We start from the raw sequence: 20,262 nt of genomic DNA on the forward strand, positions 1-20,262 counted from the left end.
ACCGAGGTGGGGAGAAGTGCCCAGGAGGCGCGGTAGGCTGGGCACACTCATCCCAGGGTATGCAGAGGAGTGTCGGTCCCAGGTCCCTTTGACCAGGGACTAAGACCAAATCTCTGGATTCAAAGACTTTCAGCCTCCACTTCCCCAGGAACCCTGTGGATAAGGCCAGGCTTAGGGAGTGGGCGGTAGGGAGTGGGCGCTCGGGGCATAGAACTGCCCCTGCAGTGCTGCCTCAGTTCCTACCATTCTCCCTGTTCGCTGTGTTTAACGCTTGCCTTCACCCTGCATGCTGTTCTAACAGAGTCGTGAACAAAAGATCAAGTGTTACCATCCAGACCCAGGGCTTCTGAGAGTGAAAGGGGGAAGGAGTCAGCTTGAATGTATGCATAGTCACCTAATTCTAACAAGAATTGATTGACTGTCACCCAAGCCTTTACTGAACTTGGAGACATCAAATAACTTGGTGAAGCAAGTCAGTGAAAGAGCTGACTAGAAGGCTGGCATCCCCCTGGGTGCTAGGATAAAATTCTTAACTCTTCATGGATAGCAGTGACCAAAATCCATAAGGTGGGGGGGTGGGGTAGGGTGAGGACAGAAGCTGCCGGGGGCCAGGTGAAGGGACTGAGACCCGCAGCTGGGTTTGTGTCCAGCCTCCTGGCTTCTCAGACATAGCGTTGCTGTGTGCATGATCGCTGCATCCGACCGTGGCATGGGACCCTGGCTCCCATGAAATCACCAGCCAGGATGTCAGTTCTGCAATAACCCTGTCAGGAAAGTTCACTCTCCAGGGTGGCATAGCTGGAGGGCAGAATTTGGGCAAGAGCCCAGGCTGCTGAGCACCAGGCCAGTGCTTTTTGACTGTGCTCCTGTACTGCCCCCACATAAGGCCCTGAACAGGGCCCGCGAAGCACTGGGCACTACCCACCATAGGGACAATGCTGCCAGGATGGCTCTGGGGGCTTCGGCTTCCTGCTCAGGAAGTTGCTCAGGGAAGGTCCGTGGCGGCCCAGGGGGTCATCAGGAGGCATGAACCTGGAAAACAAGCACAGGCGCAACTGCAAGACCACCTGGGATTTGCCACCAGCACCTGTACAAAAGAAGCAGGCCCAAGTTCCCCGAGAGCACCAGGAAGCATAACCCAGCAGGATGTCACAGCATCTTAAAGCAAAAGCTTCCCTTCACACTGAACCCCATGCAGAGCACACAGCACAGGTCTGGGCTTCTTTGGGTGTTTCTCCCGCTGTGGTTCAAGCCAGCAGTGTCAGAATCACCTAGCAGCTTAAAAGTGCAGTCATCTGAGTGCAGTGGTTCACATGGGTAATCTCAACACTTTGGGAAGCTGAGGCAGAAAGATCCCTTGAGCTCAGGAGTTCAAGACCAGCCTGGGCAGCATGGTGAAACCTTGTCTCTACAAAAAGTAAAAAAAAAAAAAAAAAAGAAAAGAAAATTAGCCGGGTGTGGTGGTGAATGTCTTTAGTCCCAGCTACTCGGGAGGCTGAGGTGGGAGGATGACTGAGCCTGGGAGATGGAGGCTGCAGCGATTCGTGATTGTGCCACTGCACGCCAGCCTGGGTGACAGAGTGAGATCCTGGCAAAAAAAAAAAAAAAAAAAAAAAAAAAAAATTTGCAGCCTCCGAGCTTCACACAAGACCTGACTCATCAGAATCTGAAGTTGTTCAGGAATCTGCTTTTAAGAACTTCCCCTTTGGAAGGCCGAGGCGGGCAAATTGCCTGAGCTCAGGAGTTCAAAACCAGCCTGGGCAACACAGTGAAACCTCATCTCTACTAAAAAATACCAAAAAAATTAGCTGGGCGTGGCAGCAGGTGCCTGTATTCCCAGCTACTCAGGAGGCTGAGGCAGGAGAATTGCTTGAACCCAGGAGGCAGAGGTTGCAATGAGCCGAGAACACACTACTGCACTCCAGCCGGGACGACAGAGTGAGACTCCATCTCCAAAACAAAAAAGAACTTCCCAGGTGATTTTTATCCAGGAAAATGAAAGTATAATTGCTCTAAGGGCTCCTCTGGCTTCCCACTGTCCTCAACAAAAGGTTAGAAACCTCTATGAGGTTAACAAACACTTCCAGAAAAGCCAAGAGTGGTGTCATACGCCTGTAGTTCCAGCTACTAGAGAAGCTGAAGAGGGAGGATCCCTGGAGCCCCGGAGTCCAGCCTGGGCAAGAGAGCTAGACTCTGTCTCTAAACAAACAAACAAACAAACAACAGTTTCAGAAGGTTTCAGAGTTGTATGAGCTCCTTGAGGCTTACGTCCCATTTCTCCTGTGTTTCACCCCTTGAAACAGAGCTGTGTGACACAGCTCTGGGCTGTGAACCTGCAGGTGAAGAGGTTCAATAGGAACAGGGAGTTTGAATCAGTGAGGAAGTGGACCCCAAATGCTGCCTGCACATACAGCCACCTCACAGACTTAACCTCCTCTGCACACCCTGGGGGCACAGGATCTGGTCGCAGTTTCCAGGCTGCCCTGCCCCCGACCTGCCCTTCTCTTCTCCCTGGCATGGAGCCCTAATGAGGAAGGGAATGCATGCTCAGAGTTCAACAGGGAAAACCCAATTCCTCAGAAGGAAAACGCCCCTTGCTAAGTGAGGTTCCACTTTCTATATAAATACTTTTGTTCCCAAGGCCACTTCCAGGTCATACAAAGGTTCTGTAGAGAGTTTGGGATTCTAAATCAAGGAGGAGATGCTTTTATGGGTTGCTGTCCCCCTAAGAGTCCAGAGTCATGCTGAAGTCCCACTCTGCAGAGAGCTGGGTGATCCCCGGCCCTGTGTGGCCTCCACAGAGCAGCTCCCAGCTGCACAGCCGGCTTCTCAGAATTGGGCCTTGACCAAGAATCTGGGGAACCGCCCACTGTGGTTATTAAAAGTTCCCAAAGACTTCCTCTCCTGCTCTCCCAGGAGCAGAAGCTGTGCCAAGAGGGCCCTGTGGCCTGCCTCCTGGCAGGCCCTTAACAAAGGCCAGTGCGTCAAAAGGACTTGGCCCCGGCCCCAGGCTGTCGTCAGGCCAGAGATGGCCGTGTCCCTGAGAGCTCAGTGAGGATTTCATAGGCCCAGACTAGCCAGATTCCTCCAGGCCACAGATGGACAGTGAGAGCCACCGGCCTTTTGCAGCTGGAAATGACAATGGGGGCTCCTGCAGGGCGCTGCTGCCATGCCTCTAGCCCTCCACCTCCATGGCTGCAGGAGCAATTGGCCATGGGGACCACAGTACCCCTTGGGGCACCATGTCCTGGGAATAGCTGCTACCACTTCTGGGGCACAATTGTCTCTAGTCCTCACAATGATCTCAGAGGTGACACTATTAATCCCTTTTCAAGCTAAAGAACATTCAGCTCAGAGAGGCTGAGTGGTTCCCCCTTGACTCCCAGCCAGTAAGCGGCAGGGCCTCAGATGGAAACCTCACCTGCCCCAGCCCTTTCTCAAACATCACACTGTGTCCCTGGGTCCAGAGTCAGGAGCTGCTCAGTTGTGTGCAAACAGCCTGAGCCCAGACCTCTCTCCCCATCGACCCTTCCCCGGGCCACGGCCATTCACTCGGTCATTCCTTTACAACTAGTTACTGCACGCCTGTGGGTCAGGCATGCTGGAGACACCACACGTGAGACAGATACAGTCCCTGCCCTCACAGAACTGAGGAGTTTGTCTCAAACCACATTCCAAAAAGTCAATCAAGAGCCCAGAATGAGAGCTAAGCTAACACTGCCTGGAACAGAAATGGAAATGGGAGCAACAGGCCAGCTGGCTGTGCTCTGTCACACACTGCTGTGGTCTCCAGACCCCCATCCACCTTGCCAGTGTTGCCCTCACCACCTGCTAAGCGGTTTGTGCCTGTGGCCCTGGTGTCCCTCTCCGCCTCCAGCCATAGCCAGTTGGTCTGGGATGAACTGACCCAAGGGTCCTATTTCAGGGCTACATGAACCAGCCAGGTTCTCCTGAACATTTCAACCCAGAGGTACGGAGACAGTCAGGGCCAGGCAAGGGGAGATCTTTACAGCCCAAAACAAAAGATTCTGGGCGGGTCTCAGTGGCTCACACCTAAAATCTCAACACTTTGGGAGGCTGAGGCAGGAGGATCCCTTGAGCCCAGGCGTTCAAGGCTGCAGTGAGCTGTGATCATGCCACTGCACTGCAACCTGGGCAACAGAGTCAAAGCCCTGTCAAAAAAAAAAAAAAAAAAAAAAAAAAAATCTGTTGCCCACTCCCATATGTAATTCAAAACTTTTGTTAAAAAAAATAAAAAAATAAAAAAATAAAAAGCAGTGGCTCACGCCTGTAATCCCAGCACTTGGGGAAGCCAAGGTGGACAGATCACGAGGTCAGGAGATGGAGACTATCTGGCTAACACGGTGAAACCCTATCTCTACTAAAAATACAAAAAATTAGCCAGGCATGGTGGTGCGTGCCTGTAATTCCAGATACTCAGGAGGCTGAGGCAGGAGAATCGCTTGAACGCCAGAGGCAGAATTTGCAGTGAGCCAAGATTGAGCCACTCTAGCCTGGGTGACAGAGCAAGACTCCATCTCAAAAAATAAAATAAAATAAGACAAAAACCTGAAATAAGTGAAAGGCAATACAACAAAGTATAGATCTTTTCCATGATGACTCTTTCAATAATCTGAAGTACGCAATTCTGTTTTTTTTAAGTTAGTGGTGCCCTAAGCGCATGCTTGCATGCTTGGCCCACATCTTGGGCTTCTCTGTAGTGTGTCAGATGTGGCCCTGGGAACAGCAAGGTCAGAGCAAAGCAGCCCGCCGAGAATGCGGACCTGGGAGAGCTCTGTCTGCGGGGCTGAGTGACCGGGTGACCCCAAGCTCCGCCACCTGGAGGTGGGCGTGGCCACTGCCCCGCCCCCGAACCCCCGCCCGCCCGGGTGTCAGGACCCCAGCCGGCCGTACCGGTCGTTGACAAAGGAGAACATGAGCAGCCTCTGCTCGATGAACCACTTCCACTCGGGGTTCTCGCTCTGCAGGTCCCGGTAGTTGTCGTTGGAGACGATGACGCCGTCCTGCTCGTAGGCCACCTTCACGATGTAGCGGTCGTCGTAGCAGACCAGGCGCTTGCCGTGCACCTTGCGGGATGGCGTGTACACCAGCACCGCCTGCCGCTCCAGCTCCGCCAGCACGTGCTGCTCTGGGGGCGGGCGATGGAGATGCGGGTGAGGGCCCAAGGGCACCGCCCCTGAGGACCACCCCCAACGCGAGGCCACCCGCCTCCCCACCCGCTTCCCGGGCCGGTCAAATGAGGGCCAGGGAGGTTTTGAGGGGAGCGGGGGAAAATTTTTTCAGTTTTTCCCTCCATAGCGTTCGCTCCTTTCACCCCATTTCACTGAATTTGCCTGAAGCCCCAGGTAAAGCGGGCGTGTGGCTTCCGTCCTGCCCACGTCATGACAGGAGTCCAGAAAGCCGTACTCTGCAAGGGAGAGTCACTTTAGAAGGAAGCACTCAGCCACAGCCTTTGTCCTTTTGAGGGATCCATGCCACAATGCCCCTACGGTAGCAGGCACAGAGGCCTCCTGGAGAAAGACATTCCTGTATTAACCGGGACCTTGGTGATGCCTTCAGCATGATGGGGAGCCTTGCCTCCACCTGAAAAGCCCTGCATGGGCCCCTAGCTGGGAGTCAGAGGTCCATCTTCTCCCACCATACAGGAACCTGCCTGGGACACCTTCGGGATGGAGCACCCCATCTCTGACAAGAACATCATAGAAAGCGTCCAGGACTAGGAATCCAGCCTGGAGTCTGGGCTGGGCTCCAGTTCCTGGGTACTTCACCCCCGTTTAATGTCCGTCCGGTTTTATATTTATAAAATGAAGATAGCAACGCCTCCTCTTCTGGTCTCAGAGTGTCTGTAAGTGGACTGAGCTCAAGGGAGTGCGAGTTCTTGCAAAAACTACTCGAGAGATAAACATACACCAGATGGTACAAACATTACAAGGCCTTTTTTATCAGAGGTTAAAATCTGCATCCCAGGAGGGCCAAATGTTTGATCTGAATTTTGCCTTTGGAGACATGCAGGAAAAAAAAAAATCCATTTGACACGTAATAATTACTCAGGTCCCTCAAGTTTAAGTCCTTTCCCATATGACACTGTTGGCTGATTTTTAAAAGGTGCATAATGCAGCTATGGTACAAAGAACAAAAATAAAGACACCACATATCCAGCATCTCCTTTGAGAAACAGGTGGTGGCTCATGTTTGGAAGTCCCCTTTGTCCCCTCAGTCTGCAATCCTCTCCATTCCCCTTAAGCCCTTAGGATAACCCTAGTTTTAGAACGCCGTGTTTATAATTTCCTTGTTTTTAGTTTTAAAAATGCAGATTATGAGAATCATTTTCTTTCTTTTTTTTCTTTATTTTTTTTGACAAGATCTCACTGTGTCATCCAGGCTGGAGTGCAGTAGCACGATCATGGCTGCTTCTACCCTCCAGGCTCAGGTGATCCTCTTACCTCAGCTGCTGCTTCTACCCTCCAGGCTCAGGTGATCCTCTTACCTCAGCCTCCCGTGTAGCTAGGACTGCAGGCATGCACCACCACGCTCAGCTAATTTTTGTATTTTTTGTAAAGATAGGGTTTCACCATGTTGCCCAAGCTGGTCTCAAACTTCTAGACTCAAGCATCCACCCACCTCAACCTCCCAAATTGCTGGGATTACAGGGGTAAGTCACCATGCCCCGCTGAGGACTATTTTCAGTGTGATTACACATTAGTCTTGACACAAATGGAATCATACTATACCTATACTTAAGCAGCTTGTCTTTTTTGTTCATCATTGTGTTTGTGAGGTTTGGTTATGTCATATGTTCATCACTGTTAGTCTTGCATCTAAGTCCCTGGCACAGAAGAAGCAAGAGCCTCTTCAGGGTATATCTCCAAGGGTGAATATGGATTAGCGGTATGGAAGGCACTTTACAAGGTAATGCCAAATTGTTTTCCAGAGTGGTGATGCCAAGTTACATACCCAACACAGCACATAAGACAACCTTGCCGACACTTGGCATTTTCAGGCTTTTGAATTTTTGCCAATCTGGTGGGCACAAAATGGCCTCCTACTGTGGTTTTATTTTGCATTTCTCTGGTTGCTAATGAGATTGAGTATCTTTTCATACGTTTGTATGTTTATATGGCCATATATGTTTCCTTTTCTGTAAACAGCTTATTCATGCTTTAGCCCATCTTTCTGTTGATTCATTGTCTTTTCTCATTGATTTGAAGAAGTTCTCTCTAGACCTAGGCAGTAATCCTTCATCAGTAATGTGTGATGTATAACCCACCCCCACACTCTCACCCCAGTTTGAGGCTTATCTTTTCACTTTTTTGTTTTTGTGGTATCTATTAATGAATAAAAGCTTTTATTCATTAATAGGTTGAGAGGGCGGTAGGGAGTGGGTGCTCGGGGCATAGGACTGCGCCTGCAGTGCCGCCTCAGTTCCCACTGTTCTCCCTGTTCGCTGTTTCATTAATAGGTTGTGTGGGCCTCTTTGGGTGTTTCTCCCGCTGTGGTTCAAGCCAGCAGTGTCAGAATCACCTAGCAACTTAAAAGTGCAGTCATCTGAGTGCAGTGGTTCACATGGGTAATCTCAACACTTTGGGAAGCTGAGGCAGAAAGATCCCTTGAGCTCAGGAGTTCAAGACCAGCCTGGGCAGCATAGTGAAACCTTGTCTCTATAAAAAGTAAAAATAAAAAGGAAATTAGCTAGGTGTAGTCAAATTATACCTGACATACATGTATGTATTACATTTATTACATCATACATAATAAATAGTGAAATTTATTCATCTTTCCTTATAAGTTTGCATTCGTTGTGGCTTATTTAAAAATTCCTTCCCTACCCCAAAGGAATTTCTCTACTTTTTCCTACATTATATTTAAGTATTACACTACTGTTGAAATTCACCATTCTTCATATTCAAACCATAAAGAATAATTCAGGACAACCAGTTCATGACAGGGAACTGAACACAAGTATTTATATTTCCTCCTTCTCATAGTTCCAATGTAATGAAAGGTGGAGGAGAGCTGTAATCATGTTAAAAGTAGGTTTGGGGGCAGCAGCAAACCCCGGATTTTGACATATTTTAGGAAGACAGAAAGCAGCGAGGATCTTATTGATTGGGGCATGAAGGGAACCACAGCCCAGAATGTGTGCAGAAGGCTGGAGTGGAGGTGGGAGCCATTTCCCTGCAGTCTTGGAGCACTCCCAGTGGTGGAGATGGAGTGGACGTTGGTAAAGTCAGGATGACTAACAGGTGAGCTGAGCTACTCCCTGGCAGCTGCTCCCAGGAGCATGGACCTCCACTCATTTCCCATCCCCATCCCGATAAACAAAGTGAAGATACAACCAGGAAGGAGGAAGCCTCCCATTGTTGCTGTTGACCTCCTAGAATAAAACCATAAAACCATCATCATCCTGCCATTGGAAAAAGTGGTGGGCAGAGGTGCCAGGCTGCCTGCCTGCCTGCCTACTCCATGCCAGGTATACTAAAGTGAAAACTGCCAGTCAACACAAATGGTCCGCACTGCCATTCAGGGAGAAGTTATCATACTAGGAGAGAAAACCCATGGCAATTGCACAGATACACAGTCATGTGCTGCATAACAATGTTTCAGGCCATGTGTGTGACAGTGGTACCATAAGACTATAACAGAGTTGAAAAATTCCTATCATCATAGCCATCCTGACCTTGTAGTGTGACACGTGACTCATGTGTCTAAGGTGATGCTGGTGGAAACACTCTACTTTGCTGCCAGTTGTGCAAAAGTCTAGCGTGTACAATTATATACAGTATATAACACTTGATCATCATAATAAAGAGCTTTGCATCTGATCTCTTCTCACACGTGAGCATCCCTAATCCAAAAATCTGACCAACATGATGTTCAAAGGAAATAGTCACTGGAGCATTTGGGATTTGGGATTTTTGGATTAGGAATGCTGAACCAGTAAGCATAATGAAAATATTCAGGAATTCAAAACACTTCTGGTCCCAAGTATTTCAGATAAGGGATACTCAACCTGTTTAAGAAGCCAAACAACAAACAAGACCCTGTTTGTTTAAACCACAGTGTTCTCACCGTGCCTAGTGGCTCATGCTTGTAATTCTAGCGCTTTAGGAGACTGAGGCGGAGGGATTGCTTGGGCCCAGAAGTTAAAGACCAGCCTGAGCAACATGGCAAAACCCTGTCTCTACAAAAGACAAAAACTAGCTAGGGCCGGGTGTGGTGGCTCACACGTGTAATCCTAGCACTTTGGGAGGCAGAGGAGGGTGGATCACCTGAGGTCAGGAGTTCAAGACCAGCCAACATGGTGAAACCCCATCTCTAATAAAAATACAAAAATTAGCTGGGTGTGGTGGTGCGTGCCTATAGTCCCAGCTACCTGGGAGGCTGAAGCAGGAGAATCGCTTGAACCTGAGAGGCAGAGGTTGCAGTGAGCCAAGATCGTGCCATTGTACTTTGGCCTGGGTGACAAGAGTGAAACTCCATGTTGAAAGAAAGGAAGAAAGAAAGAAAGAGAGAGAGAGAGAGAGAGAGAGAAAGAAAAAAAGAAAGAAAGAAAGAGAGAGAGAGAGAGAGAAAGAAAGAGAGAGAAAGAAAGAAAGAAAGAAAGAAAGAAAGAAAGAAAGAAAGAAAGAAAGAAAGAAAGAAAGAAAGAAAGAAAGAAAGAAGGGAGGGAGGGAGGGAGGGAGGTAGGGAGGGAGGGAGGGAGGGAGGAAGGAAGGAGGGAGGGAAGGAAGAAAGGAACCAGCTGGGTGTGGTGATGGGCACCTATAGTCCCAGCTACTGAAAAGGCTAAGGTAGGAGGATCTCCTGAGCCAGGGGAGAGCAAGTCTGCAATGAGCCATAGTGAGACTCCATCTCAAAAATAAATAAATAAATAATAAAACCGCAGTATTCTAATATTTGTAGCTTAAAATATTCCTAGCTGATTGAAGAATTAAAAATGAAGAGGCTGGGTGAGGTGACTCTTGCCTGTAATCCCAGCACTTTGGGATTTTGAGGAGGGCAGATCACGAAGTCAAGAGATTGAGAAAATCCTGGCCAACATGGTGAAATCCTATCTCTACTAAAAATATAAAAATTAGTTGGGTGTGGTGGCACGTGCCTGTAATCCCAGCTACTCAGAAGGCTGAGGCAGGAGAATCACTTGAACCTGGGAGGAGGAGGTTGCAGTGAGCCGAGATCGTGCCACTGTACTCCAGTTTGGCGACAGGGAAAGATTCGGTCTCAAAAAATAAGAAGAAGAATTCCCTGGGTCTCAGTTTTCTTCTTCTTTTTAAATAAAGAGATTAGATGAGGTATTCAGTAAATAAATATTACCTGACCAAATAAATGTCTCTTTCAAATCCTATAAACTATTAGGAGTGGAATACAGATCCAGTGTCTCTTCAGGTATTAAAAGGTGTCAGGCACAATTATTTTGATAACTTAACACACCAAAAGAGTAATTTGTTCATTCATCTACTCAACAACTGCTTAATGAACACCTAATTTTGAACTACTTATTGAATACCAGGTGTTAACGCTAGGTGCTCGGTGCTAGGTGATGGGGCTATGGCATTGAACAGTCATAATCAGTGCCTTCATGGAGCTTATAGCACAGTGAGGAAGACAAACATCATTAAACAAACAACTAAGTAGATATTTGACTATTGATGTTAGAAGTGCACCAAGGAAACGTGTCTAGTACCTCTTGGGCATACATCTGCTCCAGCATACCTTTGATAGGGGTGTCAGCTCTTGGTGGGTCCTTCCTCCAGGATGGAACAAAAACTTTGATGTAGGTGTGTCCTCTGTCCCTGAACCAGTCCACAGCCAGCTTGATTCCCCGGCAAGAGAAGGTTTCTTTATTTCCATGGCTACAATGGGAAAACAAGAAATCTGTAGAGACACTGCAAGTGTTCTTAAGAGTGATTCCCTGTGAATATCCTGGATCACAGTCTCATAATCAAGAGAGAACCAGGAAAATCTACATATTAGGCCAGGAGCAGTGGCTCACGCCTGTAATCCCAACACTTTGGGAGGCCGAGGTGGGCAGATCATTTGAGGACAGGAGTTTGAGAACAGCCTGGCCAAAATGGTGAAACCCCATCTCTACAAGAAATACAAAAATTAACCAGGTGTAGTGGTGGCACCTGCAATCCCAGCTACTCTGGAGGCTGGGGCAGGAGAATCACTTGAACCTGAAAGGTGGAGGATTCAGTGAGCCGCAATCCCACCACAGCACTCCAGCCTGGGCAACAGAGGGAGACTCTGTCTCAACAATAACAACAACAACAAAACACACACATATACACACACAGGAAAAATCTACATTTTAAAGATAGTTCATTCTTTCATTCACAAATAATATCCATTAACAAGAACCACATAGCGTGTGATAGGTATGTAGAGGGTCTTGGGCTCTGTGATAGCTAATACTGAGTGTCAACTCGATTGGATTGAAGAACGCAAAGTATTGTTCCTGGGTGTGTCTGGGAGGGTGTTGCCAAAAGAGATTAACATTTGAGTCAGTGAACTGGGAGAGGCAGACCCACCCCCAATCTGGGTGGGCACCATCTAATCAGCTGCCAGCATGGCTAGAACAAAGCAGGCAGAAGAAAGTAGAATGAGCAGACTTGCTGAGTCTTCTGGCCTTCATTTTTCTCCCATGCTGGATGCTTCCTGCGCTCGACATCAGACTCCAAGTTCTTCAGCTTTTGGACTCTTGGACTTACACCAGTGGTCTGCCAGGGGCTCTTGGGCCTTCAGCCAGACTGAAGGCTGCACTGTCAGCTTCCCTACTTTTGAAGTTTTGGGACTTGGACTGGCTTCCTTGCTCCTCAGCTTGCAGATGGCCTGTTATGGGACTTCACTTTGTGATCGTGTGAGTCAGTACTCCTTAATAAACTCCCCTTCGTATATACATCTAGCCTATTAGTTCTTCGCTCCAGAGAATCCTGACTAACACAGCTCCAAGGAGAATACATTCTGAGGACTAACAGACAAGACCCTCTCTTTAACCGAAGCTAAGAAAGATCAACATAAGACAGAAAGGAGTAGCCATCTACAGAATCACTCTCACCCTGAGAGATGGTCGTAAATGTGTTATTGGGTTTCCCAAGTCCAAGCAAGGAGGCCAATGCCCCTCAAATTCCACAGAAGACTTCAGTGGAGGCAATAAGGAGAGAGTGGTTTGAGATCAGGCAGGGCCTTGCAGACAATATGGAAGATTCCTTTCTTCCTCCTAAGAGGAATTAAAAAGCCACGGAAGGATTTTAAGATTTGAGGTAGGTGATGTGATGTGATGTGATGTGATGTGATGTGATGTGATGTGGTATGATGTGATGTGATGTGATGTGATGTGATGTGATGTGATGTGATGTGATGTGATGTGATGATTCAAAAAGCCCAATCTGAGGCCAGGGGTGGTGGCTCACACCTGTAATCCCAGAATTTTGTGAGGCGGAAGCGGGTGGATCATGAGGTCAGGAGATCGAGAACATCCTGGCCAACATGGTGAAACCCTGTCTCTACTAAATATACAAAAATTAGCCGGGCGTGGTGGCGCGTGCCTGTAATCCCAGCTACTCAAGGGGCTGAGGCAGGAGAATTGCTTGAACCCGGGAGGCGGAGGTTGTAGTGAGCCGAGATCGCGCCACTGCACTCCAGCCTGGGCGACAAAGCAAAAATTGACGGTGACTTGGACTAAGCTGGTGGTGGTGGATGAGGGAGAAGAGTAGGTGAACTTGAAAGATATTTATTTAGAAAGTCAAATCTCCAGAACTCAATGACTGATTGGATATGGGAGTGATAGAGAAGAAGGCATCAAAGATGACTCAAGATCTCTGGCTTGTGTAACAGGATGGTGGGCTATTCACTGACACCAGGAATTCTGGAAGGGAACAGGGTTAGAGGGAAAGATCATGAGTTTTGTTTTAGACACATATCAAGCTGTTAACATTTCCACTTAGAGGAAATGTTAAGTAAACAGTTATGGTGCAGAGGAGATGCCTGAGTGATTAAAGCTGTAGGCCATCTCTGTGTAAGCAATAGCTGAGGCCACATCATGGACAGAATTTCCTGCTCACCTGGAGAGAAAGTGAGCGGCCTGGGCTGGACCTGGAGGAACTCTGCAACTTTGCAACTGGTTATAGGTAGATGGGGGGCAATATCACATGGGACTCAGGAGGGACGGATCTAAGAAGCAGGAAGAAAACTAGAGGGTGCGCATCAGGAAAGCAGAGGGAAAGGGGCCACCAAATGCTGCTCCAAGTGACTGGTGAAACCTGAAAATGTCCCTCAGACTCAGTCAGTGGGGTCAGTGGGGTTTCGCTGGAGGGAGACAAGTGGATAGATTTGAGATATTGAGAAGGCAAAATCAATTGGACTTAGCCATGGATGAGACAGAGCCTGGCCTCAATTTAGATCACTCTGCCTCCTCTTCCACCTTCAGATCCCAGCTTCATCCTCACTTCCTCAGGAAAGCATCTGCTACTCCCTACACTCCATCAGATCCGTCTCACGAGTTCTCAATGCACCCTCCCACTCCTTCCTGGCACTGGGGAACATTCGCACCCATCCAGGGGATCGCCTGGGTCTCCCTTCTTTAAACCATGAGCTCCTCTTGCTCACCACCCAACTCTCAGTGCCCAGCATTGTGCCTAATAATTGTAACGACCCAATTTAAAAGCCGTTGAATAAACGAATGGCTAAGAAGAAACTCAGCTGAGAAGCAGCTAGAAGAGAAGCCGAAGCAAAGGGAAGAGCTGACTGGAAAGATCCAAACACAGGCGTGACTGACATGGTCTAAGGATCAGAAAGACAGGCGTGGGGCTGGAGCACAAGGAATGAGCTCGGGCAACAGGTGTAAAGGGAGAGGCAAGGATAAGTTCTTAGAGAGCCAAGGACCACCACGCCACTCATGCCCTCTCCCGAGAAGCCTGGCAGCCAACCCATATGCAGACAAGGATGACATTTTGAATTCGCATTGCTGTGGTCTCTCTCATATGTGACCTTTTCTGCTATTTTCTCAGGGGAGATTAGGATAGTCACAGTTTATAAAAGAAAAAGGACGCGGTGGCTTATGCCTGTAATCCCAGCACTTTGGGAGGCCGAGGTGGGTGGATCACCTGAGGTCAGGAGTTCAAGACCAGCCTGGCCAACATGGTGAAACCTCGTCTTTACTAAACATACAAAAATTAGCTGGATGTGGCAGTGCGCACTTGTAATCCCAGCTACTGGAGAGGCTGAGGCTGGAGAATCTCGTGAGCCCGGGAGGCAGAGGTTGCAGTGAGCCGAGATTGAGTCACTACACTCCAGCATAGGTGACAGTGTGAGATTCTGTCTCAAAAAAAAAAAAAAAAAAAAAAGATAAATATCCCTTTCACTATTGAGGCTGAACTCTGAGGCTTGTACAGTGAGGAGAAAATATCAACAGGGATGTCTGTGGTCAAAAGGAAGAGGAAGGCCAAGCGCGGTTGCTCACGCCTGTAATCCCAGCACTTTGGGAGGCCAAGGAGGCAGGATCACGAAGTCAGGAGATCGAGACTATCCTGGCTAACACGGTGAAACCTGTCTCTACTAAAAATACAAAAAAATTAGCTGGGTGTGATGGTGTGCACATGTAGTCCCAGCTATTCGGGAGGCTGAGGCAGGAGAATCGCTTGAACCTGGGAGGCAGAGGTCGCAGTGAGCTGAGATCGCACCACTGCACTCCAGCCTGGGCGACAGCGAGACTCCATCTGAAAAATAAAAACAAAAAGAAGAAGAGGAAGCAGATCGCTGGTACCTTCCAGGCCAGCAGAAGTTGAAAAAGAGGGAAGATGGAAGGAGGAGGAGGTCCTCACCCCGCACCCCTACTCCGGCTCTACCCTGCCCAGCCATACAGGAGGGGGAGATGGAGAAACATCGAGACTGTGTGAACAAGAGGCTGAACCAAAGGCTGAACCTTTGTTTTTCAGCACAACCCGGGCAGGTTGCAAGCCTGTCAGAGAAACCTGGTTTCTGTAGGGCTGCCTTGGAGGAACATAGCTGGAGAGGTGAGTCTGAAGCAACACCCCATCCCTCACGTGCCCCCAGGCCTAGTGGACTGTCCGGGGATGGACAAGCTGGTGCCAGTGAGCAGACAGCACTTTAAGCCAGTATGGCTCCCAGAAGGCCACTTCCATGTTCCCTGTTTAGAGGCCAGGCCAGCCCAGCCACTGTGCAGCAGAACCCAGTGAGGGTCCCAGACCCCTCTTCCAGCCAATACCAGGTCTCAAAGGCCCCAGAGGCCATCTGAGACGGGAGGGGGTGGAGAGAAACCACAGAGCCTGAGTCGCCGAGGAGACAGAAGAAACGGAGGCCCCACCTGAGGTACACTGGCAAATGTAAGATGTACACCCCCCCCCCACCTGAAAAAGAGGGGAAGAGATCGTGCCCGTCATAGGAAACGAGGTCCGTTTTCTGTGTCCCTGAAGCAGTAAAGTGAACAATTGATGACACCCTCCCCGACGTCACCCCGAGCCACATGCATCTCTTCAGTGTAGTCAAGTCCACCCTCGGTTAATTCTCAAGAGAAAATAGCACCACCATAATTATTTTAAAAGTTGTTTCTTGGCCAGGCGCAATGGCTCATGCCTGTAATCCTAGCACTTTGGGAGGCTGGGACGGGAGGATCACAAGGTCAGGAGTTCAAGACCAGCCTGACCAACATGGTGAAACCCCGTCTCTACTAAAAATACAAAAATTAGCCAGGCGTGGTGGTGCGTGCCTGTAATCCCAGTTACTCAGGAAGTTGCGGCAGGAAAATCACTTGAACCCAGGAGGCAGAAGTTTCAGTGAGCTGAGATTAAGCCACTACACTCTAGCCTGGGTGACAGAGCGAGACTCCATGTCAAAAAAAAAAAAAAAAAAAAAAGCTGTTTCTTAATTGTTGGTCTCTTTTCAGTTCTCCTTACATATTTGCGTTTAACCATTCACAAGTCATCTCTGACACCTTGGGTGGGTGTAGGAGGCAGTGTTCAGTGGTGAGAGAGAGGAAGGGAACCTGGGCCCTGGCAGAGCTGTCAGTCTCCCTTGGAGCCCACTCCCCAGCACACAGACAGGAATGCACACACCAAAGGCATCCACTCATCTGCGCGTTCCTTCACAGACTCAGCGCAATTCCTGAATATCTACTACAAGGCTCTGCATTCGTGCTAAAAAGAGACATCACCCCTGCTTCTTGGAGCTCTTTTTTTTTTTTTAAAGAAATAGAGTCTCGCTCTGTTACCCAGGCTGGAGTGCAGTGGTACAATCATGGCTTACTGTAGCCTCGACCTCTCAGGCTCAAGCAATCCTCCCACCTCAGCCTCCCAAGTCGCTGGGACTACAGGTGCGCACTGCCATACCTAGCAAATTTTAGAAATTTGTTGTAGAGATAAGGTCTGGCTATGTTGCCCAGGCTGGTCTTGAACTCCTGGCCCCAGGTGATCCTCCAACGTTGGCCTCCCAAAGTGCTGAGATTACAGGCATGAGCCACTGCACCTGGCCTTGGAGCTCATTTTTAAGATCTGTAGAAGGTTCTGTCTGCCAGGGCACTTTGCACGTTTTGCCTCATTTAATCATTACAACAAGCCGTTGAGGAAGTTACCCTGTCCCCATTTTACCCTTGAGGAGACTGAAGCAAAACAATGTGTCCAACTCTCTGATCTAGGGGCAGCCCTCAAAACCTGACCCCTTAGGCTGCAAACTCTTCTTCCCTAGTCTCCTGAAGACCACTGATTCCCCCCAACTCCATCTATACCCCAGGATCCAGATGGCAGCTCCTTTGGAACAATAGTAACCCACAGCTTAACTGCTCGTGCTTAGAGAAGGCACCTCATGCCTTTGTTAACCAATACTGTGAACCAGCTCATCAGGCAGCAAGCCAAGAGCCAGGTCCTGGGAAAAGGAGACAGGAGCTGGGAGTTTTGTTTTTGTCTTTTGCTTGTTTTTGAGACGGAGTTTTGTTCTTGTTGCCCAGGCTGGAGTGCAATGGCGCAATCTCAGCTCACCGCAACCTCTACCTCCCAGGTTCAAGCGATTCTCCTGCCTCAGCCTCCCGAGTAGCTGGGATGCACCACCACACCCAGCTAATTTTGTATTTTTAGTAGAGACAAGGTTTCTCCATGTTGTTCAGGCTGGTCTCAAACTCCTGACCTCAGCTGATCCGCCCACTTCGGCCTCCCAAAGTGCTGGGATTACAGGCATGAGCCACTGCACCCCGCCAGAGCTGGGAGTTTTGAATAACCAAAGGTACAAATAGGAAGTGGGTTGGCACCTAAGGCAAATTTTGCCTGCCTGACAACTGTGCGTGGGGTAACTGCAATCAGAGTGCCAGCCAGTTTCAGTAACTAGACAATCCAATTGTACACCACTGCATCTTTGACTATTGCCAAGAAGTTCCTGCAAAGGCTAGGAGCTCCCAAAGCAGTCACAGGTGGAGGAAGGTTGTGGCTGTGGGTGGGGGGAAAGAGAGGAGGAATGATTCCTCAGGGGTCTGAGATGTGAAGGGAAGCTGCTGTTGCCAACTCTGTTTCTTACTGGGGGTTCAATTGCAAACACCCTGACCTCACCAGGAGATCTCTCCTCAGCTCAAGACAGGGGAAAGAGAGGGTAAGCAGGGGCTGCTCTGGGAGCTTTCAGCTTACAAGAAATGGGTGCAGACAGGAAGGAGCCCAAGGCTAACGTCGGAGAGAACAGATTCAGGTCTGACCCCCAGCCCTGTCATAAACCCCACCATTATCTTTCTTGCCTGCTGGGAACCCACTGAGAGGGGCATGATGAAAACTGAGAGGATGGCCGGGCGCAGTGGCTCAAGCCTGTAATCCCGTCACTTTGGGAGGCCGAGACGGGCAGATCACAAGGTCAGGAAATCGAGACCATCCTGGCTAATCCGGTGAAACCCCGTCTCTACTAAAAAATACAAAAAACTAGCCGGGCGAGGTGGCGGGCGCCTGTAGTCCCAGCTACTCCGGAAGCTGAGGTAGGAGAATGGCGTGAACCCGGGAGGCGGAGCTTGCAGTGAGCTGAGATCCAGCCACCGCACTCCAGCCTGGGCGACAGAATGAGACTCCGTCTCAAAAAGAAAAAAAAAAGAAAAAAAAAAAAAAGAAAACTGAGAGGTATGATTTCAAGCCTGATCTCTCTCTTCCTTGGAGATCCCTTACTCCAGCACAAACCAGAGCCTGCAGAGTGTCCTGAGAGTATAAAAATGTAAACAACAGCCAAAGCGAAAAGCCCTGTGCACTCCAAAATGAGGACACATTTACATGAAACCCTACTCTGGGGCAGTAAGAGGATGTGAAATTATCAGGTGGTTTCCCCCCAAGCTTGTACTTCAAATCCCGCCTTTTCTAGATTTGCCTATAGAATGTAAAACAGGCTGGGCACTTGGGAGTCTGCCCACCCTAGGCAAGAAAATGCTGCAACTGTTGGCTCGTGAGAATTCATGCTCTTCCCACACGCCACGATGCCGTTTTGAACATGCTTTCAATGAAAGATACCTTCTTTTTAAAAAGTTGCTGGACATTATTCTTAAGGCGAGATATCTATGGACTCAGATATTCAGCTGAATGATCCAAGCTGATGTCCCTCTCTTTGTCACAGAAACATACACACGGCCCTACCTTAAAGGTATGGAGACTGCACTCGGAAACCAGTCTTTGGGCTGCTAGTCCATGAGAGCTACTATTTGAGGCACATGTGGCACCCTGAGGGCATCCTGGGCACCTGCCCTGCAGAGGGCCCCTGTGAAGGGAGTGGGGCCTCACACCTCCCGACTCGGAAACCAGTCTTTGGGCTGCTAGTCCATGAGAGCTACTATTTGAGGCACATGTGGCACCCTGAGGGCATCCTGGGCACCTGCCCTGCAGAAGGCCCCTGTGAAGGGAGTGGGGCCTCACACCTCCCGTCTGCAGCTGACAAGTCCAGGGCTTGTCAACTGCAGCCAGAGCCCGCCTGTGCTCTGCCAGTCTCTGGCTGCAGGTCAAGAGCCTATGGATCAGGGTCTCCTACCCTGTGGCCCTTTCCTAGGCCAGGGGGAGAGCAGAAGGAATGGTAATGTCTCAGGGGAACACGAGGCATTGAAGAGAGCACTGAATCCAGAGCTGGCTCTTCTTGCTCTGTGACCTCAGGCGAGTTACTTACTCTCTCTGAACCTCTAAAGAAGAGAAATTCCTTTCTGAGAAAAATGTATTGACCAGGCATGGTGGCTCACACCTATAATCCCAGCACTTTGGAGGCTGAGGTGGGTGGGTCACTTGAGGTCAGGAGTTCGAGACCAACCTGGCCAACATGGTGAAACCCTGTCTCTACTAAAAAAATACAAAAATTTGACCAGGTGCAGTGGCTCACACCTGTAATCCCAGCACTTTGGGAGGCCAAGGCAGGCAGATCACGAGGTCAGGTGTTCAAGACCAGCCTGGCCAACATGGTGAAACCCAGTATCTACTAAAATTACAAAAAATTAGCCAAGCATGGTAGCACACGACTGTAGTCCTAGCTACTCGGGAAGCTGAGGCAGGAGAATTGCTTGAACCCAGGAGGTAAGATGTTGCAGTGAGCCAAGATCTTGTCACTTCACACCAGCCTGGGCAACAGAGCGAGACGACAGAGCGAGACTCTGTCTCAAAACAAACAAACAGAAAACTACAAAAATTAGCCGGGTGTGGTGGCAGGCACCTGTAATCCCAGCTACTCAGGAGACTGACGCAGGAGAATCGATTGAACCTAGGAAGTAGAGGTTGCAGAGAGCCGAGATTGGACCACTGCACTCCAGGCCGGCAAAACAGCAAGACTCCGTCTGAAGAAAAAAATAAAATAAAATAAAGTGTATTTATTTATTTCAAGCGTTTGTAAAATAGCCACCTTGAATCCTCACCTGTTAGAGATGAAAAGGCCTTTTAAGGTTTAGTCCAACCTCCTAATTGTGTAAATAGGGCTCAAGCCAGGTGACTTACCTGAGGTCACACAGCTGGATGGCTGAAAAGGGAGAGCTGTACAGTCCAATCTGTAGCCACTTGCCACACCTGGCTATTCACATTTAAATTAAAATTAATTTTAAAACTAAAATGTAGAAGCCAGTTCCTTGGTTGCACTGGCCACATTTGAAGTGCTCGATGACCACACGTGGCAAGTGGCTTTGGGGGGACAGGGCAGGGGTGGGCCTTGCCCTCACTGTGGGGAGTTGTGTTGGGCAGCCCTGGCCTAGCAGTCCCATGCCTCTGACCTCCCTTGGTTTCCTTTATAGGGTGCAGCAAGAGG

General features: G+C 49.1%; 1 protein-coding gene across 8 annotated transcripts in view; it reads right to left on the minus strand.

The window, feature by feature from the left end:
* Positions 1-20,262, minus strand: part of LOC105489003 (zinc finger CCCH-type containing 12D) — a 38,742-nt gene that overhangs the window by 3,152 nt on the left and 15,328 nt on the right. For 5 of the 8 annotated variants that reach the window (XM_011753558.3, XM_071096574.1, XM_024795105.2 and 2 more), the window contains 3 exons: positions 10,735-10,874; positions 4,915-5,149; positions 926-1,032 (listed from right to left, as the gene is read on the minus strand). In XM_011753558.3, the coding sequence (XP_011751860.2) occupies positions 926-1,032; positions 4,915-5,149; positions 10,735-10,874 (482 nt within the window). Of the gene's footprint in view, positions 1-925; positions 1,033-4,914; positions 5,150-10,734; positions 10,875-12,079; positions 12,518-20,262 lie in introns of those variants that run through there. The other 3 variants (XM_011753566.2, XM_071096576.1, XM_011753562.3) reach the window with 3 other exon arrangements.

This window comes from Macaca nemestrina, chromosome 5 (genome assembly GCF_043159975.1).
Source record: "Macaca nemestrina isolate mMacNem1 chromosome 5, mMacNem.hap1, whole genome shotgun sequence".
NCBI classification, from domain to species: domain Eukaryota; kingdom Metazoa; phylum Chordata; class Mammalia; order Primates; family Cercopithecidae; genus Macaca; species Macaca nemestrina.